Source organism: Alosa sapidissima, chromosome 19 (assembly GCF_018492685.1).
Source record: "Alosa sapidissima isolate fAloSap1 chromosome 19, fAloSap1.pri, whole genome shotgun sequence".
Taxonomy (NCBI): domain Eukaryota; kingdom Metazoa; phylum Chordata; class Actinopteri; order Clupeiformes; family Clupeidae; genus Alosa; species Alosa sapidissima.
Genome location: NC_055975.1, coordinates 6,381,392 through 6,408,737, shown reverse-complemented (window position 1 = coordinate 6,408,737; position 27,346 = coordinate 6,381,392). Strand labels below are relative to the sequence as shown.

Sequence of the window (27,346 nt, the reverse complement as noted above, 5' to 3'; positions counted from 1 at the left end):
TTAACAGCAATATGAGAAGCCCCTCTCTGAGATTGAGCCCAAGTTGCTAAGTGACCGGAAGCAGAAGATGACCTTCCATCGTGTGCGTGAGATCCTCCAGTGCCACGCCCTGTTCCAGATCGCCCTGGCCAGCAGGGTGTCGGAGTGGGACAGCCTGGAGATGATTGGAGACGTGTTTGTGGCCTCAGTAAGTGCAGGCAGTCCACCCCCTCTGGGTTATGTGATGTGTGTACCAGAGCTGGTCTAGATAGTGTGTGGAGGGCAAACTCCTTCTCAGGTTGAGAAAAGTGATATGCAGAAATTAATTCAGTCTAAATTATTTTAATAATTATATCGCACACCCCTACTCACTCACTCACTCACTCACACACACACACACACACACACACACACACACACACATATATATATACTCGCTCTCTGTCTCTCTCTCTCTCTCCCTCCTTCACACTCAAGCGCTCACCTCCCACACAAAGTAGCGCCTCTCCGGGAGGCATGTTTCCAGCCACACCACAAATCTCTGCTGCCTGGCAACCCCATCATTTCAGACCACAGCACATCTCCTCTGCAGTAGCATCTGTCTCTGGTTGCTGTTTGTTATTTCAGGTGTGTGCGTGTGCGTGTGTGCGTGTGTGCGTGTGCGTGTGCGCGCGCGTGTGTGTGTGTGTGTGTGTATGTGGATACTTTCTGTCTCATGATCCTCCCTGACCTCTCTTTTTCACTGCCTCTTTCCGTGCAGGTTCTCTCTCTCTCTCTCTGTCAACATCCCTCTCTCCACACTCTCTCCTTCTCAAACCACACACTTCATAACAGTCCAGCTCTGTTTATGTCCAACTCCCAGGTCCCACAACTCCCCACTTCAGCCTCTGATAAACTCCTGCTACTGGTCAGAGGGCATGAGAACATGAAGTGCTAATGTCCTCAGCATCATATGTTTTGGTGTTTTTTTGCAGTTCTCTAAATCGATGGTGTTAGATGCCTACCGGGAGTATGTGAACAACTTCAGCACGGCCATGGCAGTGGTCAGGAAAGCATGCGCCACAAAGCCTAGCTTCCTGGACTTCCTCAAGGTTCATACATGTTTTATTTTACTCATAAGAAAATTGAACCTAACGATGTAACATTCTTATTTATAAACATTCTTTTTAATTCAGTGTACAGTAGTTAGTCACCATGACCATTCAGTAAAGTAATTAAAGGCCCTGAAACTGTCTTCCTATCAGCTGAGTCTTTATGTCCCCCATAAAAGTTAAAATGTGTGTGTGCCTGTCTCCCTTGTCCAGCACCGCCAGGAGACCAGCGCTGACCGCGTCACTCTCTATGGCCTCATGATGAAACCCATCCAGAGGTTCCCTCAGTTCATCCTCCTGCTGCAGGTATGGCTCAGCACAGGCCCCTCACACACTGTTGTTCTCATTATAGGCATAGTGCCTTTGTTCTTCATCTGTGCTGGCCACACAGGGCTTCCACTGTTCAACCAGCAGAGGGAGCTCTAGGCCTAGAGCCGGGTGAGCCATGGCAAACACAGGATTCCTAGCTGTAGGCTAGAGAGGGTCTTTCCAGACAGATTAAACTTTAATTAGCATTGATGAGGAATGATTGTAATGAATCATAATGTATCCCTTATGCAAGCTGTGTGAGCTAGTGCAGAATAATGTGTCATGGTGGGCCGTAGGAAATAAAATATTAATCAGAGATATTAGTGTTCTGTAATGCATTTGATTAAGTGTGTGTGTGTGTGTGTGTGTGTGTGTGTGTGTGTGTGTGTGCGCCAATCAGGACATGCTTAAGAACACCCCAGTGGGCCACCCTGACCGCCTCCCGCTGCAGATGGCCCTGACTGAGCTGGAGACGCTGGCGGAGAAGCTCAATGAGAAGAAGCGAGAGGCAGACCAGCGCTGCGAGATCAAGCACATCGCCAAGGCCATGAACGAGCGATACCTCAACAAGGTGCCACCACAGGCCACTCCTCACACAATCACTTGACCGGTCTGAGCAGGCGTCACCCACCATGCCCCTTTCTACTCTCCATGGCATTGGGTGACCTTCACTAGAACACATCTTGAACAGTTGGTCAATGGGCTCTCCTTGAAGCTAGAGCTGAAGCTAAGACTGTCCTCACTAGAAGCCCTGCGTGGGGCAGCAGAAATGCCTGTTCTGTTTGATTAATAACAGTTGATGAAATGTAACTGTTTGTTACTGAATGTGTAGTGATGTGTAGTGAAGTTATGGCCATGTTTGGATTCAGAGCATAGTTTATCATGCTATGTTGTTTCATCGCAAAGACCATTGCATGCCAGGCATTTTCAGCAAATCCCCGTTCAGTGTGCAGAGTATTTACAGAGGCCAATCCATTTACTGTGCAGGCCTCCCCCAATGTCAAAAGCAGCCCTCTAATTACTCAGCCTGTTGCCTCCCAGCAGGACTCAGTGCCGTTGGCCTGTATCTATATATGAGCATGTGAGTTTGCTCCTATGGAAGCTAATCGCCATCTGCAGACTTATAAATAGTAAACACTAGTGGATGCATGGAACGTATGGGACATCAAAGTCAGTGGTATATATGGATGCAGCAGAAAAGGATGTTAAATATGAGGGGGTCAGTGAGATGGAAGGAAAGAAATTCATCCCTTTATTTTTGTGTTCATTCTGGTCTGTCCGTAGCTCTTAAGCAGCGGCAGCAGGTACCTGATCCGCTCGGACGACATGGTGGAGACGGTGTACAATGACCGTGGCGAGATCATCAAGACCAAGGAGCGTCGCCTCTTCCTGCTCAACGACGTGCTCATGTGTGCCACGCCCAACGCACGGTGAGGCTCTCCGTCCGAGCCCATCATCCCCGCATGCCGCTTCCCACACACGAAGGGCCTGGCCCTGGGCCGGAGTCGTGCTGGCCCTGGGCCGGAGTCGTCCACACCACACACAGCTCCACAGGAAGCCGACTCCCTCCTCCCAGAGGCCACGGCTGAAACCACTTACTCTGGAGCTGCTCCATCAAAAGCACTGGGCTGCTCTGCCTCGGCTCGGCTGGGCTCTTGTTTGGTTAAACAGCACATTAGTGGTTAAACACCTGCCAGGCACACCCATGCAGAGTTTACCTGTAATAGATATGCAGACCATACCCATGTCAAGAACTCGAGGTCCTGCCTCCCTACAGGCCTGCACTCTCCCATTTGCAGTTGTGCACATGCAGCAAGATTTTCCGGCAGATCCACTTGCTCTGCCAGTCTGTCATTTGCCCAGAATGTTTCCTTCATAAATCAAACCAAGAGTGTCTTGTTGGCACAGATCTCTGTGTTTGTGCGTATACGGTGCTGTTGCACACAGGCTCGCACGAGCCACGAGCCAGTGGTGGAAGTTACACAGGAAACTGTGCCTAATTTGGCATATTGTGAAAATATGGGGTTTCATCTGTACACTTTTACAAGGCTACGTGTGCATGCCGAATGACTCATGTTTGCCATTTTTAGGCTGTCCTTGATGGAACTGACTGTTAGTGGGATGTAGTTACACTGTTTGCTGTTCTGAATGTACGCCTGTAAGTCAGACACAGTAGAATAACAGTAGAATAACATGCTATAAAACATGCTAACATCCTCTAAAATGCTATCTTCTGGGTTCTATACAGGTTATAATTAGATTAAAACATTGTGCATAAAATACCTCCAATTTGCTGTATTGGTCTGCCAGTATGTGCTATGTATAAGCCAGTATACGGTGCTTGTTTATGAAGCGTGCTGGTCTCCACAGGTCTCCTCAGGAGGGTGGAGGTGCTCTGACCTCGGGCCAGAAGTTCCTACTGAAGTGGAGCGTCCCGCTGAGCTTTGTGGAGGTGCTGGAGTTCGGCTCCAGCGAGGACATGGGGGACGCTGGACGCTTCCCCACACCACACTCCGGAGAGAAGGTGGTCATCAACGCCAAGCCAAGTAGGTTTCCTCCATCTTCATTACTGGTGTGTGTGCTCCTTGACCTATTTTTTAAACAATTTAGGCTTTTTAGTAGGATGCCTGACTTGTCTGGTTCTTTGTTGAAAGCCATCACAAGTGGGGATAGGAATCACTGACAATGCAATACTACTGAGATACATTGAATCACCATGCTAACAGATTAGCATAATGACTGCTATGCCATAATCCATAATCTACATTCGCTTTAAGACTCTGTAGGTCTGAAGTCTTCAGAAGCTGTCAAAGGTTAATGGATTGTTTGTTTCTGTTCAGCCAGCTACTAAGAGTATTGTATAAAGACAAACGCCCACACCCAGCTGCGCCGCTGGGGCCCATGTGAGCCTTCCTAATCTGAGTAATTGTTTAAGAGGGTGCAGGGTCATAATTCATTTAAATCATGTTTTGTGCATAGACTGTATTTAAAAATATATCCCAGATTGATTTGTATGAATCAGCTTTTTCAAACTGTATAAATCAGTTTATCAAAGCTTTATTTCCCTTTCATATCAGTTAATGTTCTGTAATCTCCTGTGCTTCATCTTTAGTATTGACCATTGAACCATATGGCACTGAAGGAGATTAAGAGATTAAGTATATGAGCATGGGATTAAAGTATATGAGTACATTGCATCCTTGAAACACATACTGTACTTTAAAGGGTTACAGTGTTGAATTAAAGTCTGTGTCCACTGACACACCCACAAACTAAAACAAGCCAAACTGTAGTTATTGCCACAATGTCAATTTTGCACAGAGCTGGTAAATATTAAGGACAGGCCATGAATGTAGCACTGAAACATTTATGAGTTTTCGGTCAGTCCTGTCATAGTTGTCCAACCTGTTCTCCCCTGGGATATCCTGCCGGGATTGTATCTTGCCTCTCAGCTGCCATCCTTCTTTTAAAAGTCCCTGCCAACGACTTGACCAGATGGGGTTTTGGCACCCGTCGGCTCGGCCCAAGCAGGCCAAGGCCTCGGTACAGATGCAGGGAAGCGTTGCTAATGCTAATGTTGATGTTGACTCTAAATGATCCTGTCAGATGAGGGGCTGTGATCTAGGCTTTATACAGTGTAGTTGAGGTTGTGGTTGATTTTCATTGCCACAAGATCACAAGATTAAAATGAGAAAGTGAAACATTAAAATGAGATTGGCTGGACCCAGAAAACCCCCCTCAAGACAATAGGAGGGGAGGATGCTGAGAGAAAACAGATTTTGGACAGGGATGAGTTTCTCCTTCCCCACATGGGGCCTTCCCAGTGCCTGATGCTCGTTGGCAGGCTTTTGTACTGGCCACTGACACGAAAGCCTTGGACGCCTCGGCCGGTTGTCTCTTAGAGCTCCTTTTTAATTGTTGCTTCTAGTCTGCCCTCGTCTTCTGCACACAGGACGGCAGCATGACTTCACCATTTCCACTTGGACTTCCACTCAACAGCCAGCAGCTGCTCCTTCACTTTAAATGCCTTCCTGGGAATGGACCGTGGTGGCCACACTGTGGTCAGTCCGCATGCACTGGTCATATTTAGCACTGAAAGGGTTAGTCTCGGAAAACAGACCTCCTTTACTTAACCCAGGAATGCCTGTGGTCACCTTCGAGCTCTCGCATTATGAGATTTGTGAAGCCCAGTGTTCCTCGTCTGCGTTGAAGCTCTGGGGTTCTCCTGAAACGTTGAACCCTACACTTCCTTTTCTAAATAGCGGATATTTTAGGACAGAGGAAGCTCTATATGTTGAAATGGAACTTTGTATTGGGCTCTTTCTGACCAGTCTAAAGCGATGCAGTCATGGGTGCAGTGTATGAAGTAACTGAAGCTGGAGGTCAAAACCACTGCCACCTTATATAACCTCTGAGTGATGTTTACACTTCAAGTCTTCCTTCTTGGGTCACGCTCATGCGTGTAGTGTTAAAACACGGATCAGAATCTCTCCTCTTTTTCACCTCAGGGTCGCCACACTCTCTGACCCACTAACCCACTGAGTCCATATGGCACGTCTCCGCTGCCAGGCCTGCTCTGTTGCCCACTAACACCGTCAACATGAGCATCTGCTCTGACCGCAGGGTCTCTGGGGCAGATGGGGGACGACTTGTTTTTCGGGCCCACCTCCGGGAAGCTTCTCACCGCTACCCCAAACACTTCTCACAGCCAAGTAGTCCGCCACAGCCGAGCCAGAATGTGCATTCAGCACGGCCTCTGGCTCAACACCTGGACAGGAAAAGAGATGGCTGTCTTACTGCAAGTGGCTGTGTTTAAGGATTGCTAATGTCTGGACTGTCTGTAGGTGCCACCAGCTGTAGCCCTCACCCCACCAGCCATTCGTTCAGCCTCTCTGCGAAGGACAGACGTTGTGGAGGAGGCCACACTGATTAAAAATGGATGTAATGTGTGTGTGTGTGTGTGTGTGTGTGTGTGTGTGTGTGTGTCTCATGCAGCTGACAGTTAAGCACACTCTTACGCCTCTGTACAATAGAGGCACCAAGCTGCTGTCCCCACAGCAAGAAGACGAGGCTCTGCTGGTCCTTTTAACCCTGTGGGCGTCTTATTAGTGGGATGACGAGAGAGAGAGAGGTGCTTTAAGAGTCGCAGAGCATGTCATTTTTCGCTCCCTTCAAGCATGCCGTGCGAAGATTTGGAGAGCACACAATGACTCATTGAGGGGAGAGGGCCTCTGGTAATGACTCTCTCTCTCTCTCATGCTGAAGAGAAGCGTAGGCGATCTGCAGCTCGACTCATGTTAACCACTATTGTATAGCCCCCTCCTCTCTCATTCATTCTCCCCCTCTCTCCCTCTCCCTCTCTCTTTTTCTCTCTCTCTCTGGTTGCCTGGAACAGCTCCATACCATGTCATATCTAGACTGTAGTACAGAAGTACATATGACGGCACAAGAGGTGTGCTTGATGTTGAGGACCTGTTATTATCTTTCCCTTTGTGATCCCAGCGAACAACACCTGTTTGTCCTCTTCCTCTTTCCTCTCCTTGCTCCTCTTCCTCTTTTCTGTGTATTTGTTTGTGGAAACCGCACCAGTCTCTGGGAGTAGCTCGCCCTGTCCACTGCTTCATTGAGTCACATTAAGCCAGTCAGTGTATGATGCAATGTCCAGAGCTATGAGCAGCAAGGCCGGAAAAGAGGCACAATAGATCCTGTCAGGCCTTTGGCCTTCAGTGGTCAGCTGCAGAGCACTGCGTATGACAGTCATCCTGAATCACACTCCACTCAGGAAGGAAAGCCCATCTCCATGGAATATCCTTTTACTATTGTTAAGTGCGGATAGTGATAAGTATTATAAGCACTTGTGTGCTATCTGCACTCATGTAATTGTTAGTAGGGTGGATTGCCCTAATGTGGGACGTTTTTTGCTTGTCTGACTTCTGTAGTAGCCTAGGCTATATTAGGCTGCAATGTGAGGACAACATATTAAATCCACATCCAATTTTGATGACAGGACCCTACAACTTTGGCTTTTCCTTACTTTCACTGGCATTCATTACTTTGGGGAAGAGCCACACCCACTGGAGCTTAGGTGTCCCATATTAGGACAATTTATATATATCTTGGTAATATTGGTTATTTGTCATTTATATTCACCAGCAAAATAAACCCATCAAATAAACAACGCATTGTCCCACAAGTGTTACCTGGGTAATTCCATTGATTCTACTAAAGTGTTACTTCAACAGTTTGAAGTAAAAAGCTTAGTTAATTCATAAATTAAAAGCATGTGAGGAGTGCTTGGAATGCATTTCACCCTTGCCCCCTCCTTTTCATAAATGCTACCATTAAACGCCAATAAAGCATGTTTGACATTTGCGCCCTGAAAAGGTTTTCGCTGCGGTCCCTTCGGATTGGCTCTGTGAGCAGGGCTCTAATGTGCAAATGAGGCAACAGAGTTCTCACAGAGCCATTCGTGGCACGGTTGCACCAGAACAGGGCCGTTGCCATGGCACCAGAACACAAGGGTGGCATGAATGGCCATTGTACAGCTGTGGAGAAAAAAAAACAAAAAAAACTGTGAGTTCTGAAAGTGGATGTCTGTCACGGCCAGATATTTTGGGTTTTTATCCGTCAACCTGTTCCATTTTGGCATCCACATTTATGAGCAATGTAGGGCTCCAAAAAAATGACATTGACATTTAGAGCTGACACTTTGCTGATTCTTTAAAAAAAAAAAAACTTTTTGTGTTTGTGAAATTGGCTGTCACACTATCATGTGGCAGCCTAGTCACCTGTGCGCTGGTTTGTTGGCTCAGGCCACCAGACCACACCAGCCTTCATATCTGGAATGTGTCACAGGAAAAGGAGCAGAAGAATTCTCTCTGCGATGGAGAGATGAGAGGCAGGAAGGGCTATTTCCCCTGGGGACGTGGCATTGAAGAGCTACCAACACCGTGGCTCTTCTTTGGGACGTCCTCATTAGAGATGTCGCCAGCGATGGTTTGAAAAGACTATTACCATGCAAGCCGAGCTCCCCCCCCCCCCCCCCCCCCCCCCTATTCCTTCCACACTTGGATGTTGTCCAAAGATGGCGGTCCCAGCGCGGGCCGACCCCTCTGACTCTGCCCTGCTCCCGCCTCTCTGCAGCGTCTCCCACTGCGTTTAATTACCAGGACGCCGCTGTGTCCTTGAGCTGCTGTAGCTCATGCTCAGATGAATCCGATTTGTGTTTGCGTTGTTGCTGCGTGGCTGGGGCTCGTTGTTTCTGACTGGCCTCCCACAGGGGCCCACACATCACCGTGTGCGTGCGGGTCACGCTCGAGGATCCCCAGACCCAGGGTCTGTGTTGAGGCAAAGAGGTCGACAGGCCGCGCATCAACAACTCCACTAGCGACAGACTCCACGTCATCCCCCTGCTCCCTGTGCGACCATTGAAATTCCTCTGCTGCAATGGATGCCGAATCGATTTAGTGGCTGTTGACTTAGTGCCTGGACAACTTGAATAAGTGTGCAGTTTGGCTGGGCTCTCACCAATTATTTCCCCTCTCTGGTGATTATTTGATTCCATTCTGATTTGTGTTTTTGCAGCAAAAGCATAGATGTCTCCTGTGCTATTTCCAGATATTTTTTTCCCCAGTGAAAAAGTTTAACGCCATTTCAGATGGGGCAGATCATTTTGCATTCGAAGCGTTTTGAGTTTTATTGCATGATGTCAACATGAAGGGAAGTTATTGGAAAGACAAGTTTTTGAGTCAGTGTTCATTTCCAGATGAAGTGACATTTAAGGCTGGTTGGGTTTAATCCCCTTGTTAAGACTTCAGCTGGTGCTGAGAGGCCACTGAATGACCACAGCGTGTACCCCTCCGGTCTCCCTGCTCACTCTTAACATTAGTTGGCAGACGTGGAGAAATCCAAGGAGGAGGAACAGGATTTATAACCGGCCTGCCTGGGTGAGAGTGAGAGTGGATAGAGACTGGGGTGCAGGCCAGTCGTCTAATAGGTCTGGAGAAGTGGGCCTGTTTTTCCATTGTCTGAGCGCCGGGGCAGAAATTAGGACAAATAAAACACCCTTTCGTCTGAACCAGAAGTTTACAAAATATGTTCAAATGTTACTTGACTCCAAGAGAAATACAATTTAGCCCTAAACTCAAACATTTGCTGGAGCTAAATGAAAGGGAGTAAATCATAGGGCTATTTCTAAAATAAGATTTGATGTGTTTATATGTTAACCTGTCGACTAGGAGATTGGCTACACACATGAGGTCAGCTCTCTGGCAAGGTGCATTTGATTACAGCATTTGTCTGGACTGCACAAAATAGCCTATTGCAGTGTGAAGTGTGACTGAGCAAACCTCTCTAAGAGCATATGATGACATTTGCTAAAAATATGTCTGTCCTTTCTTTGTTCCTTGTTATTCACTCGACTGGCTTAACATATTGTATTTATGCTTGCTCTGTTTCTCTTTTTAACACAGATAAACTCTACATGGGTCCAGGACAGCTGTATCAAGATCTGCAGAATCTGATCCATGACCTCAGCCTGGTCAACCAGATCTCTCATATGATTGGCAGCTTAAAGGGGAACTACCAGGTAAGGACATCAGCTGACTATAGTACATGCTTTGTATAATTGGATCATTATTGCTGTTATTGATTCCAACAATTTAGTAAAACCATGAAGACAAGCACATCCTGTGACGAAAGCAGCTGTCTAAAGCAACTCCTAATATTTGAGTTTGAAGATACTTATTTCCTGTTGAGAGCTCAAATGATCCACTCCAAATTTAATTCCAGACCCCATGGCTTGCATAAATGGCTGGGCTGTGTGTGGGTAATTTGCTGGAGCGCTCCGTCGGTGCCACTTGGATGCATGTCTGCCAGAGCCTGCTGGGTTGATGTAATGCTTTCTGGCTGCTGGTCAGCCGCGTATGGTCCGTGTGAAGAGACACTCTCGCTCATCCCTGACAACACAAACACTTCCCACAACCTCTCACTGTGAGAAAATGTTTGCCTTTTTCCCTCCTCTGCGTTTGACCCGTGAAAACAGGCCGCAGAGGTTAGCCCAGTGCAATCTACACTTGGCCAAACACAAGGAGTAAAAAAGATTTCTGTGAGCTCTTTTCTGGCTTTAACTAATGAGCCCCACAACAAGGTTGGTGTTGACCATTTATCTTTCTAATTCTCTTTTTCTCTTTCTTTCTTTCTTTCTTTCTTTCTTTCTTTCTCTCTTTCTTTCTTTCTTTCTTTCTTTCTTTCTCTCTCTCTCTCTCTCTCTCTCTCTCTCTCTCTCTCTCTCTCTCTCTCTCTCTCTCTCTCTGCTGCAGAATGTGAACCCTACGGTGGCCCAAGACTGGGTGTCTGGCCTCCAGCGGCTCATCCTGAAGAAAGAAGAGGAGATCAGGGCGGCCGACCGCTGCCGAATCCAGCTGCAGTTACCTGGGAAACAGGACAAGTCAGTCTGACCCCGCTGTGATCGCCCTCTTCCTCCACTCGTTATTGTCCCCTCTAAATCTCTTGCTCTTGACAATGAAGGCAGCTTCTCCAAGCCAATAAAAATAACCTGTCTAGACAAGAAACCAGAACAATACTGGCGAGTTTATGTCTGCCATACTGCCATACATACTGTGAGTCTGTGCATGGAGGAGAAGGAGGCCGGGAGAGAGGAAATATTAAGACAGGGCGCCAGTCTCACATGATCAGTCCAAAAGCCTCAGAGAGTCGCTGTCTCCTCTCTCTCTCTCTCTCTCTCTCTCTCTCTCTCTCTCTCTCTCTGTCAGCTCCTTAATGTGATCTTATCGGCCTGATTTTCTCGACTCGATGCGCCACATTTCTTACATTTGGTTCTCTGGGGAGCCCGACTGCAGCTGCTCTGCATGCAAAAGTTATTTTGGCAAATTCTAACAGCCACTCTCTCCTGTTCATTTTCCCTAATGTGTACAGTCTCTCTCTCTCTCTCTCTCTCTCTCTCTCTCACACACACACACACACTCACACACACACACACACACAGAGTTGTTTACTGTCCTTCACCAATTTGAACTGGCTGGATTAGCCAGGAGCATCTATAGAGCGACAGCTGCAGAGGCTTTTCATCCCAAACGTCTCGTCCAGCCCAAAATAACTGGCTCTCGTGTGCGGAGACAGTGAAAGGGCAGACGCATGCCGGACATACCCCTCTCTACTCCGTCGCAACCATACGTTCTCATTAGTCCACTGTCATCACGCCGGATTCCTCTACAGTCTCTTGGTCCTTGCAAGTGCCTTCATAGGAGACGTGAGGCTCTTTGAGAAGCGTACTGGTTCAGTATCAATAGATCTATTATTCAGACAGCCAAACACAACACTCACAGTGTTCAGCTCGGGGAAAAAAGGGCTTTTGAATATTGAAGAGGCTTCTCATTTTGTGCAGTGCTAGACACAACATGTTTTTCCATGATATAGATGGCTGAGATGCAGCTCAAGATCCAGTTCAAGTGTGGTGATCTAATTCTGGGCACGTGTTTCACCCTGACCTGTCCAAAGGCATTCTACAGCACGTGACCCTGTGATATCCTCATCTTCATCATCTTCTTTTGCTTATCCCTTCTCCTCCTCCTCCTCCTCCTCCTCCTCCTCTTTTCCACTATATTGCAGGACTGGGAAACCCACACATTTCACTGCCGTCTTCAACACATTCAGCCCCGGCATCAAGCAGTCATGGATCAGTAACCTGCAGATGGCTAAACTGGCCTTAGGTATGTCTGTATGTCTGCATCACTCTCTCTCTCTCTCTCTCTCTCTCTCTCTCTCTCTCTCTCTATACCCCCTCTCCCTTTTTACTCCTTCTCCCACTGACTCATTCATTCTCTCTCACTCAAATATTACTCTCCCTCTCCTGCTTTCTCTCTCTCACTCTGTCCATCACTCCCTTGCCCGTTCATGTTTTTCTCTCCCTCCCGCACGTTGCTCCCTCTGTATTCCTCTCTGCCTCTCTCTCATCCATTCTCTCTCACTCCCCCCTCATATTCTCCCTCCATCACATTCCTACTCCGAGTCTTGCCTCTGGTCATTCTCACTGGCCCCAATCTTGAGGAGCGTGAGCTGGGCCCTAGCAGGGAGGATTCAGGCCCCAGATATCTCCCTTCTCCTCACTGCTCTGCCTCTCCGCACTAAATCCTCTGCTCACCCCTGAGCCGCACACGGCCCCAGAGTAAATGTGTGTGAGCCGGTCCTACGCATGCCTCCTCCTCTGCAGCCGCATCCTCAGGCAGACGTGCTCCAGATACCGTGTGGATGGAGTGTGGGAGTGTTTTTTTTAATTGCTCTGTTTCTGAAGGGAAAGTCGTTAGTGTTCATTTGCGCGGTGGTCTGACAGGGAAAATGCATCAGCGAGGAGGCGGAGGAGGAGGAGGCCGAGGGAGAGGCCAACGGGCACAGAATGAATGACCGCTCCAGATAGTCAGCAACACATTTGGAAATGTCGTTTGTTGGTGGAGTTTACATGAACATGTCGTAATTTATTGATCCACTCTGTTTTTCTCATGAGGGAGATTTCTTTTCATGAATGATGTCATGGAACTCTCTCTATCTCCCTCCCCCACTTTGTATGTGTGTGTGTGTGTGTGTGTGTGTGTGCAATAGAGGAGGATAATATGCAAGGCTGGTTTTTCGCTGAAGATGATGGGAAGCAGATCAAGAAGCAGAAGCACCCTCTCCTGCTGAAGCAGATGCCTGTAGTCATGTCCAAACTGCAGGAGTTCAAGGTGGGCACAGTGCCATGCACACTGTCCTGTCTGGTTATTTAGAAGTTAAAAGTCAAATAAGGCCCTTTTCTTTTTTATTTTAAATTCTGTGTAATTCTTAACTTTGTTTGCACAGAACACTTAGAAGATGTTGTCTTGTCTGTGTTGTTTTTGCCTCTTATGGTTGAACATGTCAACAACATATCGCATTATTAATGCACCCACACTTTTCAACTAATATTGGGAATACTAATTACATGATTTTATGAATGTATGATTTTTATAGACCCCATTCCTCAATAGGAGCGTGAACAGGACTTGCTGTGCCGATACACATTCAGTTTGTGGATTTGCTGTATTTGCAGTTGGACGTGTTGGGCCCAAAGTGGGCCGTGGTATTTTTAGAGTGATCAATATAGGGCTCGCGCTCAGTAAGGAATGCCATCTGCACACAGATAGTGCCAGCCAGTGCCCACACATTTCATCAGACAGAGTACCAAAGGGGTCACGCAGATTAAACCCATTTCTCATCCGGTAAAGGACGCTCTCAGACAGCACCTATTTATTTATTAACGACAGAGCGCTGTGTGTCTTTATGTGGGGTGGCAGGGCTCGTGTGGTAGTTTGCCATGTTGTGAAGGTCTGAATGGGGATGTGGTGGGCCAACGTTTTCAGCTCCTTTGCGTCTGTCTCTCCATGTTTCCTTTTCTCCGTGTCAGGTGGAGTGTGCGGTGCACAATCCAGAGCCTCATGTGAACAGCGAGAGCACCGCGGACATGCCTGCCCTGGGCCACGGCTTTGTGTGGGTGAGGATCTCTGTCTGTCTGTCTCCCACACTCACTCACTCTCTCTCTCTTACTCACACACACACACACACAGAGATGAGCCCACTGAGCCACTGGTTGATTGGTTAATGAACCTTTGGTGCGAGAGGATTTTTAAAGAAGTGCTTAGACATCTTTGTTTGATTCATAAGCACAGACACAGACACCATGCAGGTAGCTGAAGATAATAAGATCCATTCACTGCATATTTCATCTGACACAAGCCCAGAAGTGTCAAAGTCGACTTCAGACGAATGCTGTTCTGCCTGTGTTCTGCCCATCAGATGCAAATGAATAATTAAACACCACTCTTCACATTTTATTGCCCACCTCTCTGAGCCAGAGTGCCTCTGTTAAAGTGTGACTCACGAGCTCCATTCAGAGAGCCAGAGAGCCATGTTTACTTTGGGGGCCATAGAAAACATACACGTTCCAGTGACTCATAATGGCCCAAGTGATCGACTGCCCCTGCTCTGCGGAACACTCTGGTTGATTGTTTGTGGGTGCCAGAAATGGCGTGGTCCAGCTCTTAACAAGCCATTCATCTCCTACGTGGGGGGTGGGTGCCAGTAAACATGCCAAATATCTCATGTAGAAAACCGACGTACGTGATCAGCAGTTAGAATGGAGAATGTCACAAAAGCACTTCTGATTGCCCATAACTGGGACTCTCCCTCTCAGGTGGCCAGCTGCACCAATCAGATGGGGCAGATCTCCATCGTGGCCATGCAGAACTCCAGCCCCAAAGTGACCGAGTGCTTCAACGTGGAGTCGCGCATCCTCTGCATGGCCTACGCGCCCATGGAGGAGGTTTTGGCCAACGGGGAGGGCAGCTCGGACGGTGACCCGCATCCAGGGAAGAGCGGCCACGCACCCACCATCTGCCTGGGGATGGAGGAAGGGAGGTAGGGCCCTGCAGGTCCCCACTCACCCCCCAACACCATCACCAGATAGATAGATAGATAGATAGATAGATAGATAATACTCACTCACTCACTCACTAACTAACGATCCCCAAGGGGAAATTAAAGACCAAATTCAACACCATTTCAGCAGCACTCAGATCCATCATCCGTACAGTATAGAGCAGAGAGGCTTCACTTGCTGCTTAGTAGAAACAAAGCACTAGGGCTGCAACAAGTAACTGATCCATTGATTAGTTGTCAACTATAATATTATCTTCAAACTAATATTAATTGGCAAGCTATTTTGGTAATTGGTTAATTGGTTTGTGTCCATTTTTAAGGAAGAAAATGCCTCAAAAGTCTGATTGCAGCTTCTTATTTTCAGCTTTACTTACCCCTCTATGACAGTAAACTAAATATCTTTACTTACCCCTATATGACGGTAAACTAAAGTGTGTAGAGGACAAAGTCTTTGTTGAGGGCATAATCTTGGGCTTTGAAAACACTGATTGAGGACTGAAGTAAAAGACTCTTAATAATACCTCTCCATAGACCCAGCAGGAACTGCAGTGGGATTTGGAGGAGAGGAGGTGGAGGACAGGTCTCTGTTAAACATAACAGTGCACAGCTATTCAGGATTACAGATATTAATGAGGTCATTTTAGGCTGTTAATCCCGAGGATTAAAACGCAGGCCATTTTAGCACAGCCCGCTAGTCAGAATCCAGGCAGCACCAGAACTGACCTCATTCATCAAAATCATTAACATCACAGTAATCACTTGGGAAGAGGAGCTGGAGGATTTCCAAATGACAAATTGATTAATCTGCTTAAATGTGTACGTGAAAGTTTGCTTGCTTGAGTAGTTGAGTCAGTGATATGGATTATACCGAACCTAAGAGTGGATTTTGTTTTCAACAACTAAATTCAGGCCAAGAGATGGTCTGTACTGGTGGATTGTACTCATTTGTTACAAATGTGTTATACATTAATCTTCACCTTTTAATATGTGAACCAATTCAAGTTCAAGTAGTTTGTTTATACTAATAATGCAATTCCTTGAAATCCCTCAAGAGCTAGCTCAACTTCTCAACTAAGAATAAATTAATAGTAGTAATTAAAAAGGTATATTGTGTGTGTATGTGTATGTGTGTTCGTGTGGGGGTGTTAATGGGGTGTGTGGGAGGGGGATAATGAAATGGTGTGTGTGTGCAGCTGTGAACAATGATGCTAAGAAGGGTATGGGAGAAAGCATTGGTGTCCTTAAAAGCTTGTTTCTGTGGGTGAATGCAGCAGACTTGAGCAGCAGACTTGAGACTGCTAGGGCGGAGGCAGATGTGTGAGTCTCACTCTGGTTATTTCTCCCTCTGTTTCCCCCAGTATCTGTGTTTACAAAAGCAGCCAGCGGTCCAAGAAGGTCCGTCTTCAGCATTTCTTCACGCCAGACAAATCCACCGTCACATGCCTGGTCTACACGTGCCAGTGTCTGTACGTGGGCCTGGTCAGCGGATCACTGGCCATCTACTCCAGAGCTCCAGGTAAGGCCCCGCTCCGCGACAGGAGAGAGCAGTCTGCCAACTCTTGTTTCCCTCTTATTGTGTTTGTGCCCGCATGGATGGATGGCTGTGCTGTGTTGCACATCATTGAACACATTATTGTGCTGCCTCTCCAGCAGATTGAAGGCTCCCAAACAGTTAGTTATGTAATCAGCCCTAGATGTGTGCCCTTTCCTCATAACAGAGAACTGTCTGTTTTGGCAACACGTTTGATCTGTTAGTGCTTCCACTGCCGGTTGCTGTCTCTTGCCCCTTTGGTTTTTTTCTCTGACTCTCTCCTGTGATGGTGTTGTGTTGTGTTGCTGACTGGTGCTAGGGGTATTGTGTGTGTGTGTGTGTGTATTGTGTGTGTGTGTGTGTGTGTGTGTATGTGTGTGTGTGTGTGTGTGTGTGTACGTACGTGTACGCGTGGGTGAAGGGAGGATGAGGCTGGGTGAGTGGAGAGCTCGTCACCTTGGTGACCCTGATGAATCACGCATCACAGAGGATTGGAGCTCCTCTCTCTCTCCCTCTCTCTCACTCTCTCTCTCTCTCCCTCTCTCTCTCATTCCTTTCCTGTCTTATTCTGGACTGTCGTGCCTCTGAGGATCTTGTCGTGGTTGGCTGGGAAAAAACGGCTGAACTGCTTGTTGTGACCCATTTATTTCCCTGCAGCAGAGAGATCGAGAGGAAGCTAGCGCTGGCGTATTTGCCCACCTCTCTGGACTGCCAGTGCCTCGGCCCTCCCACACACTCTCATGTTGCCTGTGCTGTGCAGGTAAAAGCAGAAGGAGACAATAAAGATGGAGGCCAAGGCACTGAAACCAGAAGAGAGAGAGAAGTAGACAGGGAAGAAGACTAAGGAGATTGTTTTTCTTTTTTTTAAAAGAAAAAATACCTAGTACCCACGGAACATGTGTGTGTGTGTGCGTGTGCGTGCGTGTGTATGTGTGCGTGTGCGTGTGTGTGTGTGCGTGCGTGTGTGTGTGTGTGGTGTTCACCAGAGTCAATTCCCTGATGTTCTTGTGGGGTAAGTTTCATGCTTTACAGTGCAGGCATCTGAAGAAAGAGCTGAGGAAAGCCTTTATTTCCCGAAAACCTACTTTTGAAACTCTCATTGAGTACCAGACTGTAACTCTGGAAAGAGATGAAGGGCTGTGCACACAGCTCAGACGCACATTCCCTCCTACCTTATCCTGGTGTAATGTTTGACTCCAAAAGCCTCTTGGATTCACAATACACTCCCTCTCTCTTCTTGTATGCCTCTGGTAGTGCCATATGAAGCAGTACACAGTGGGGTTGACTTAGCCTATTTTTCAACCTCCACATTTTGTCTTAACTTGCTTGTCAGAAAGTAGTAATGAAAGGGGTGTAGTAAGGGTGTAAATGATAATCATTTAAGCTTCAGAGACGCCCCCCTGCTCTGCTCGGAGTGTGAAGGTCTCCTCGTCCTGAAGACCTCCTCCCAGCAGGTGCATCCTGAGGGGAAAAGAATAGAATAAAAATATGGGAGAAAAAAACTCACAATGCACCATGGTCTATTAATCATTCAACAAGGAACATGGAAGAGCACCAAAAATAGCTCCCACATAATACATACCCTATCGTGTGTGTGTGTGTGTGATGATTTGGTCGTTGCTGTGAGAAGGTACAGTACTCCGGTGTTAGCCCTTTCCTTTATCGGCTCTGTTTAATGAACGCCTGACCGTATCACGGCCGTGTTTACGCTGAAAAGGTCCGAGGCAAGGAAATGAGCTTTGAGACCTCTAATCCAAAGCCCGGGCATATGAGGTCTTCGATTGGGGAGATGGCAGAAGCAAGAGGGACTCGGCATCACGTCATGTGGCACAGCGAAGAGGGGAAACGGGGAAAGTGATCCATGCCTGTCCCCAGGCCAGGCCAGTAAATGCAGGAACGGAAATTCAGTACTTGCGCGGAATGCTGCTTTTCTACTTCCCTGCCTTGTCACACTTTCCATAATGTCTTTTCTTCTAGGAAGTAGGGCGAGGATATTCTGCCATTATGAGAGTCCTAGTTTATTTTGTAGATTTGGGAAAAGTTATGATAAGATAAGCAATGACGGTAATCCTCTGTAAAGGACGCGCAAATATTAAATTTTTCTAACATCCATGGGATGATATCGGCACTGTGAACAGTTTAGTCTGTCTGATATCTCTGAGCCACGGTGGTGATTTAAGCAGTGATAGAAATATGAGCCATGGCACAAATAAAAGCAGGAATGTTGTGTTTATTAGCCTCTCCCATCCCGACCCTGGAGTTAGCCTCGGAGGCAGCTTCTCCTGCCAGCGCAATTCTTCAGTGACTCCTCTTGAGCTGGAGCTGTTGAGCTGACGTTTGAAGTGTCTGAACCAGGTGTGTGCTTTTTTGAAAGTGATTGAAACTGATGGGACTCAAAGAATGTGGAGGAAAGAGGGTAAAAGCGAACTGACACGGGCTATAAGCATCAAACATTAGTAGGTGACTCACTTTCATAACAATTTGAACTTGCCCATGTGTAACTTGAAGTCAGCCTTCCCCCTTCATTTACTTACTCTTTTCCACTCTTTCCACCTCTCTCACACTCATACACACGCACACACACACGCGCACACACACGCGCACATACACACACACACACACACACTCTTTCCTCTCTCCCACATTCTTTTGTGTATGTTCTGCTCTCCTCTAGCACACTTTCTCTCTCTCTCTCTCTCTCTCTCTCTCTCTCTCTCTCTCTCTCTCTCTCTCTCTCTCTCTCTCAGCTCATTCAATCTGACAAAAGCAAGCATTGAGTGGATTAGCATGTAGATTAGGGAGCACTTTGCATTTGAAAATGTCGTGTGAGGGAAGTTACAGCTCACCTGTTACGTAATTATTTGGCAAGTGGATAGAACCTCAGTGGTATTTGCTCTGCTGAAATTGTAGAAAACTCTCATTGAAACATCAATTCTAAATACCATGCATTAAAGGTTATGTAAAATCCTGTGTTTCAAGGAGAAACTCTTGTGTGGTAATGGATTATGCTTTATTCATGTTCAGTTCCAAATATAACATGGTTATAGCTGAGGCATTACGTTTGTTGGCCCAATGCCAAGTATGAAAACTGATTTGACCCCTGATCTGGTGTGTGTGTGTGTGTGTGTGTGTGTGTGTGTGGCCATGGCCATGTTAGATTGAATGTAATTTGGTCAAATCTAATTTCTTGTGGTTTGTAATGTGTCACTAAAAAGGTTATGTGGTAATGAAGTCAGTCCACAACATGCATACAAACTATGTATTTGTAAGATGCATATCAGGGTTTTCAAGCCAAATAGCTAACATCACACACACACACACACACACACACACACACACACACACAGAGAAACACTTATCCATACAAAGAAGACTTGTTCTTTCCATCTACAGAAGAGCCGAGTGTAGCCTCTTTCCTAGTCATTAGGCTCTACAGAGGTTCTGTGCCCTCTGTGGCGAGGCTCCTCTCAATAGCTGCCTTTGTGGATTCGGCTAAACAAACACAATCACCGCACATTCTATTATGCACTGTTGTAAATTGAAAGCGGCCATTTGAGTATTCAGGGGGGAAATTCATCATGTAGGTTTTCTCATCTCAGGGCTGCACGCTGTTTCTGATTAAATATTCGGACTCTGTGACAATTCACTCATGTTTTTTTCTCTTCAGTCTCCTGCTGAGGAATGTGCTGAATAGAGATGTCGATGGGGAAAGTGTGGGCTGGTATACTGCAGAGGTGCCTTTGTGGCGTAAATAGAAATGGTGTAGGGTACCCACACGGACACACAGACACTGCATGGGAGGTGTGTAGGGTGGTTAAGGAGATGACGAATGCCCTCCCCACCTGGACCGAGGTTACGTAGCATACTTCCCAATTAGAGTGAAGTTTGGCATGACTGCTCTCAGTGATGGCAAGCAGTGTGCAGCAGAGGAAGTCAGGACCTAAAATTAGACTTCATTTTCTCCATTTCTCCCCAGATGGGTCCTGGAACTCGACCTCCCCTAAGGTGCTGAAGCTCGGGGTGCTGCCTCTCAAAGCTCTGATCGCCGTGGAGGACCACGTCTGGGCCTCATCGGGTGGACAGGTTTTCATTGTGGGCACCCAGACCCATGCAGTAGAGGTATGCCACACACACACACACACACACACACACACACACACACACACACACACACACACACACACACACACACACACACACACAGAGAGAGAGAGAAGGGGCCGGAGGCTTAGCCGAGTAGATAGATGAGGTGGCCCCCCGTTGCTGAGGCCCCAGCTGGCTCTTGTTAAGTCTCCCAGCGGGGCTTTCCGAGAGACAACGGAAAGTTTCCCCGCACACACATGCGGCTCATGACCAGTGCTGCCTCGCACCTCCAGAGGAAAAAGGGCAGCCGCCACATTGTTCCCCTCCCTGAGAGCAAACAGGAAGAGGGGACCTCACTCTGACCCACCACATCAAGAGCAAAGTTAAACATCCTTGCTGCCACACACACCTCCCATCCATATCGGCATATGTCCATGTTTTAGCCAAGGTTTCTCAACTAATCCCCCCTATACTCCTGACTTTGTTCCTAGTCTCTTATTCCAAGTTTTATGGTAGCGCTACAGAATAACAACATCAAAAACTGCAGCTGCAGGAACAGTCATGGCCTCCGATGGGTTACTTGAGGTCGAGTCGCTTGTGGTTCATGAAAGTCTTTGTTAGAGAAGTTTCTCCTCGCTGTGCCACCCGCCTCCATGTACTCTGTGGACTATTTAAAGACGCAGGAGAGAAGTGGGCGTCCTAGCATCCATGGCATCCTGGGCCCAAAGTTCACATGTGATGGTATACTCCAGCATCCCACACTGCCAGTTATTCAGGCACATTGAATCCATTTGCTGAATTGGTGCATCTGAATTTGCATGATTTAAATATAATAGAAATGTTTGTCTCTTAGAAAATGAATTTGAGTTTGGAGAATGGAGATCATTAATGCTCGTCATGTAATTCTCCTAGAACGCATTCCGTGACTATTAACTGCTGTGTTTACTAGTTACTAATTCTGTTTTGCTGTGATGTCATGGCACACCCATGGCTTTGCCTTCTTTGAATTCTGGAGGCCCAGGAGGGTCTCTCCCTTCCTCTGTCCCTCTCTCTCTCCCGCTCTTTTTCGTCTGAGCTGTGTTTCCACCGGGGCCTGGACTGTACTGGACTGCACGGGCACCTGCTGCCATCCTGGAATAGCAAAGCTCCACTTCCCCCTCGTCCTCCCTCCGCCGCTCCTCTGCTCTCCGCTCCGCGTGCGGCCACGCGTAATCTCGTTAGTGCCGTTCGTCAGTAAGCTCATTACGAGACCACCTGCCCACGGAGCAACAGCCAAACGGCCAGCGAGAGAGAATGGGGAGAAATGGGACCAACGCGAGAGAGAATGGGGAGAAATGGGACCAACGCGAGAGAGAATGGGGAGAAATGGGACCAACGCGAGAGGGGTGGAATATGGGGGAAAGGGGAATGTGTGTCTGTGTGTGAGCGAGAGGGAGACACACGCAGGGTTATTAAAAGAGACAACAAGATGGAAGGAATTACGAGACCAGAAGAAGTGAAGTGTGTGTGTGTGTGTGTGTGTGTATGTGTGTGTGCGTGTGTGTGTGTGCGCGCATGCATTTGTGTCCATTCGTGTGTGGGGACGGGTGTGTGAATGTAGGAGAGAGACTGAGGAAGGCATTGAAAAAGGCATGTTAGCATGGAGCATGTGGTGTCAGATGGCTGTTGTTTCCGAAGTCCCCCCCGTAAGGCTTTTGGGAAGGAGCTGGCTCTCCTCCAGTTCAATCTGCTGGTGGGATCAGAGCAACACGCTGCACTCCTGATTAAAAACACGGTCAAGCTCCACCAAGAGACAGCGGGACCCGTCTGAATCTGTCAGTCTGATTTTGACTCTCTCCAGTGGGTTATCTCTACGTGCCATTCAGTTGTTGTACAAATAAAAGCACTTGTTCTTGGCAACTGTTGTGGGACACACCGTTCATTTTATCTCCCACCGTAGTCATGCTAAAGATTTTTTGAAAGGTTGGCAGTACACCATTTACTGTAGTAACATTTATGTCTACAGAGGATGTGCATATCACTAACAGACATACCCTAATTGATAAATACATACGGTGTGAAAGACTATGTGGTATTTGATGATAACAATAGTAGAAGATTCTGTTTGGAAGGCCAATGCCAAAGCGGTTCCTCAGGATGCACACAGACGTGCTTCCTTAAAACCCTTCCTGCTGATCTGAGGGAATTATGTGTCGCCCCCACCCATCCATTCCCTCCCAGAAAGCAGAGAGAAAAAAAAAAACAGTTGGTTTGTTGCTATGAAATGGTGTCCAAGAGAACATAAACAGCACCCATCTGACCTCTAAAGTCCGAGTGCCACGGTTCATTCAGAAGACTGGCCACAGGCTCTCAGTAGTAAGGGTTTCAGTTACCTAATTCAGATGGTCATTGGATTACCGCAATAGAATTGATCTTTTCCAGGTTGCGAGCCAGCACGGACCACAGTGCAATGTGTTAGCTATTTAAAGGCCTGGAATTGCTCTAGTGCTTCAGGAGCACACAGTATCCTCCACCTGAGCAAACAAACCACATACACCTCCAACCATATCAATGTCTTGAAGATTGTCTGAATCACTTTACTGTGATCTTGTACACTGATTTACAAAATGTAATTTTAACATTAGCCCTTCTCTGTTTGTAGTATAAATACTTTATATCTTGAAATGTATTTGGGATAATGACTCTTTGTCTGGGCCACATTTGTTTGAATACTTCTGTTTTGTGCAAAGGTTCTGTAAGTCCTCCATGACACTGGTTGTTGTGTAAGGCCATACTGACGCACGCACCTTCTCTGCTCTTACCCACGATGCATCAGCGTCAGCTGGAGGCTCACCAGGAGGAGGGCATGGTGGTGTCCCACATGGTGGTGGCCGGCGTGGGCATCTGGATCGCCTTCAGCTCGGGCTCCACGCTGCGTCTCTTCCACACCGAGACCCTGGAGCACCTGCAGGACATCAACATCGCTACGCCCGTCAACAGCATCCTCTCAGGTAAGCCACCTCACCTGGGCCAGCCGTCATACGTCCACATCCCATCCGACCACAAAGACAGCCTGTGTCACTCGCCTGCCATCTATACTGTCTGAATTAGCACAGTAATGGCAAGCACTGGAAGGTCCCTGTAGTGGGAGCATCTTTTACTGTAAAACAGGTACTGCAGAGCCAGATTATTTCCTTAGAAAAACAAATACAAAATGTCTCAGATGTCTGCAGCACAAGTCATACTTCTGGACAAAGGAGTATTCTTTGAGCCCTCATTGTGTCTCTTTAACTCTGTCAACATGTGAAGTGGATGAGCTCATCCGCTGCAGTGCTTGTTTTGTCATGTTTGGATGAGCCTCCTGTCACAACCTTCAAAGACTTCCGGCACAGACAGTAGAGTAGCCTATTATTTGTTCCTCAGGTTGGTCAACTGTCCACAGCAGGACATGAAAGGCAGAGAATAATATCAATGCCTGGATCTGGGCTTGCACTTCTCTTGTGTTTTACTTATATGGTGCAGTTAGTGCAGCTCAATGTGGCTCTGAAGTTGAAGTATGGCAGAACAGTGTGAGAAACTCGTGGATATAAAGGCCTATTTTTTTTCAGAATGGGCTTTTATCTAAGTGCGGCTTTGACTAATATGGCTACTTCTTGTTAAAAGGAGTCATTCCCTGCCAAGGCCTTAAATCTGGATTTTGTTCACTGTAAGCTGTCTTTGTGATGTAATACCCTGGGTGAAAACCTCTGTATACCCCTGTAATTGACCTTAATCTAATATAGACCAAATCTGTTGAACCCCTCTGAAGATATTTTTTTTTCTCCATATGTTAACATGTTGCAGATGTACTCTCAAAGCTTTGTCAGGATTTGGGTATTTGGTATTTCTGTTGAAACACTGGTCTCCTAGACTGCTATCCAGCTAAGAAAAAAACAACATTGATTAGCACGCAGGAAGAAAAGCATATAAAACCTTTTTCAGTTTCTGAGAGAAGATAATATTGTAACTCTTAAATTGTATCCACATATGACTGCCTTTGTTTTGTTCTCTCTCTTGGTCAACTTGAAGTAACCATGGTAACAAATAAGCACTGTAGGCATTGTCTTTGCACGGACGTTTGAACTATAAATGTCAGTGATATTTTTGTTATCTTTGTGGCCTTGGGGGACATGAATGGAACAAAATGAAACATTCATTGACACCACTGTGATCTTCAACCAGAAATACTGAGGAAGTTAACAGAAAACCAATGAAAGGACATGTGTGACAACATTACAGAACTGCTCTGTCCGGAATCAGTGGGATTTTCGGAGAAATAATCAGTGTGCATGACCTCTAATCTGCTGTCAGAGCCCTGTTCTGCCTCAGCCAGCTCTGTGTAAGCTTCCCTCAAGCTCCTTACAAACACACTCCATCGTGGACTCATTTTGCCTAGTGGTGCATTGGGATTGTACCGTTTGAGGACTGTTGCTGAATCATGACAGGGCAAGTGTTATTTATACATGTCCAGTGGCAGCTATGCGGCTGTGGTCTCCTCCGCATGGATATCTATATGGACCAGCCCTCAGAAGCTCAGCTCACTTCAGTCTAATGGTTCTATGCTGGTAATGGGTTTATTAACATTTCTGAGAGGAACATGGAACCCTGTGTAGAAAAAAAATCAAGTACTTTTTTGTGTACCCTACTAGCAGGATATTTTGGCATGATTTATTTTTTTCACTCAGTCAAATTCAGCCAATTACATTGTCCTTTGAAACGTTCCTGCTTTATTTTTGTCCCTAGGGCATATTGGGTGTCATTTTAAAATAAAACAGAGCAGCCCTTGTCTGACAAGGTGGAATGGGAGACACGTTTGAAAAACAGTCCTAACTCATGTGGTGCCATTAGGGTCGCAACAACATTAAACCAGCAACCGAGTCATCCTAGTTTGGGTGCAAAGAGCTACGCGTCAAAATGTATTATGTAAACATACAGAAGAAAAGACAGCCTCTGGGTTACCCATGGAAAAGCAGGGATGTTTTTATGTCATTTTATTGTGTTTTGTGTCATTTCCTTTTTTACAAGCCAGCGCTTTACAAATCACACCCTTCAGTTGTATCTTCAGTTTAGGCTTCTCAAAACACTCAGTGTAGGTTGTAATGACAAAACAAATGTCATACATAATGTCACTTGGAGAGTTACTGACAAGACCGAGAGATGGAGCACATGCAAGGCAGGTTCCCTATTAACTTCAAATGTGCAGTTTTGACGAAGGACCACCAGCTCGAAAGACTTCCTCTTTGGGGGTTCATTCTGATTTCTATTACCAAGAGCTAGCTTCCGCTGATAACGCCACCCTAACCGTTTGTTTTCCTTTTTGCTGTCTCCAGAGAAACCACAAACCACTCCCAGAGCCTTTTGTGTAACTGAGAACCATCCTCGAGGAGCTAGCCAGTGATCTGTCAGGACAAGTTCAGATTGAAGTTCAAATGTTTTCAGCCTGTGAAAGAGCCTTTACTTGTCTGTGCCTCTCATGCATAAAAGATAAATTCCTCAATGTTACCTCAGCTGCTGCTATTTGAAATGAACATTTCTTCCTAGTCTTCATTCTTCAAGCAATCCTATTCATGTTGCCAAAATGAATCGATGTTAGAAATAATAGCAGCCAGTTAAACCTGCAGTCTCGACAAGCTTTAAAACTCAAAAACTGGGCTAGGGGTGGAAAGTGAATTGAAGTTGAGGCTTTTAAAATATGGTTGCTATATAAAGATGGTGCCCCTTCACAATATATTAATTTCATATGACCTACATCTTGGCAGAATTAGCTGTCAAAATGGCTTCATTTAAAATAAAAACGGCAGCTGTCAAATATGACTTTGTAAAATTTTCAGTTGTGTGACTTGGTGACAGCCGAAGTGACAATGTCACCAGGAACAATGTTATGTAATACACAGTATAGTGTAGATCTATATTTAAATATCTGTATCTGTAGGGAAAACACATTACTCATATTGCATAGCCAGCGGGAAAACATGTTTGTAAGCTGTTAGTAATTTGAGGTCTTTCCTGGATTAGTGTTTCTTTTAGATTAGATTAGATTCAACTTTATTGTCATTGTGCAGAGTACAAGTACAGTCATAGGCATGAGTTAAAACAGCTGATTTGCTCTCTCTAGAGAACTCTCTCCTAGTTGATATTGCAATACATGGGTATGATAAGGGTAAACCTAAAACTCCACACAAACTTCTCTAATGGAATCTCAGCACATGGGTTGAGTGGCCAACCTTTGTGTCTCATTCAGGGTGGAGTTGTGTTTCTGTGCAGGAGAACTGAAACTTAATACACTGAAAAGTGTTTTCTTGAGCTGAGATTACATTAAGCAATCACTAGTGAGGCCAGAGACTCAGGACCCACAGCAGCTTGACCTGCAGTTGGGGCCGAAAGCTCCGCAGGGGATGTTGATGTCAATAGTGATGTCACCATTACAGAATTCTTGACCTGTGGTTATCTGTTTAGCAACGGCAGCCTAATTTCACCCTAGGCTAGCCTGGCGGGCCATCCTATATCATTGAAATGTATAGTCTGGAATCGAACCATTCACCTCGCTTAATCAAAGGGGCGGGCATAGAATTGTCTTTCAAACTGCCTAGGCATGCAATAGGCCAGCACTACGACCATATCCGTATACGGTCGGCAAAACGGCAAATACATCCTTCTTCGAAAGGAATGACTTCAGTGCATTGTCTTGCTCAACTTTCAAAGAAAAGCACAAGTCCAACTCCAACAAGTTGACGCCAACGCCGATTCAAACAACCACTCTTCGTTCGCCATAGCCACCTTCCTTGTTGTTCACCGTCGCAGGACTGTCGTTATCCTGTTAAGCCCGCCTTAAGACTCTCTAACAAAATAGAGCGCTGTGATTGGATGA

General features: G+C 46.5%; 1 protein-coding gene across 3 annotated transcripts in view; it reads left to right on the top strand.

The window, feature by feature from the left end:
- The window catches only part of arhgef10 (Rho guanine nucleotide exchange factor (GEF) 10), a 54,444-nt gene that overhangs the window by 22,241 nt on the left and 4,857 nt on the right, over positions 1-27,346 (top strand). For all 3 annotated transcript variants that reach the window (XM_042072029.1, XM_042072028.1, XM_042072027.1), the window contains 15 exons: positions 8-187; positions 954-1,070; positions 1,284-1,376; positions 1,780-1,950; positions 2,664-2,809; positions 3,750-3,925; positions 9,851-9,966; positions 10,700-10,827; positions 12,009-12,109; positions 12,996-13,117; positions 13,816-13,902; positions 14,602-14,825; positions 16,205-16,362; positions 20,354-20,496; positions 23,276-23,450. In XM_042072029.1, the coding sequence (XP_041927963.1) occupies positions 8-187; positions 954-1,070; positions 1,284-1,376; positions 1,780-1,950; positions 2,664-2,809; positions 3,750-3,925; positions 9,851-9,966; positions 10,700-10,827; positions 12,009-12,109; positions 12,996-13,117; positions 13,816-13,902; positions 14,602-14,825; positions 16,205-16,362; positions 20,354-20,496; positions 23,276-23,450 (2,137 nt within the window). The remainder of the gene's footprint in view (positions 1-7; positions 188-953; positions 1,071-1,283; positions 1,377-1,779; positions 1,951-2,663; positions 2,810-3,749; positions 3,926-9,850; positions 9,967-10,699; positions 10,828-12,008; positions 12,110-12,995; positions 13,118-13,815; positions 13,903-14,601; positions 14,826-16,204; positions 16,363-20,353; positions 20,497-23,275; positions 23,451-27,346) is intronic.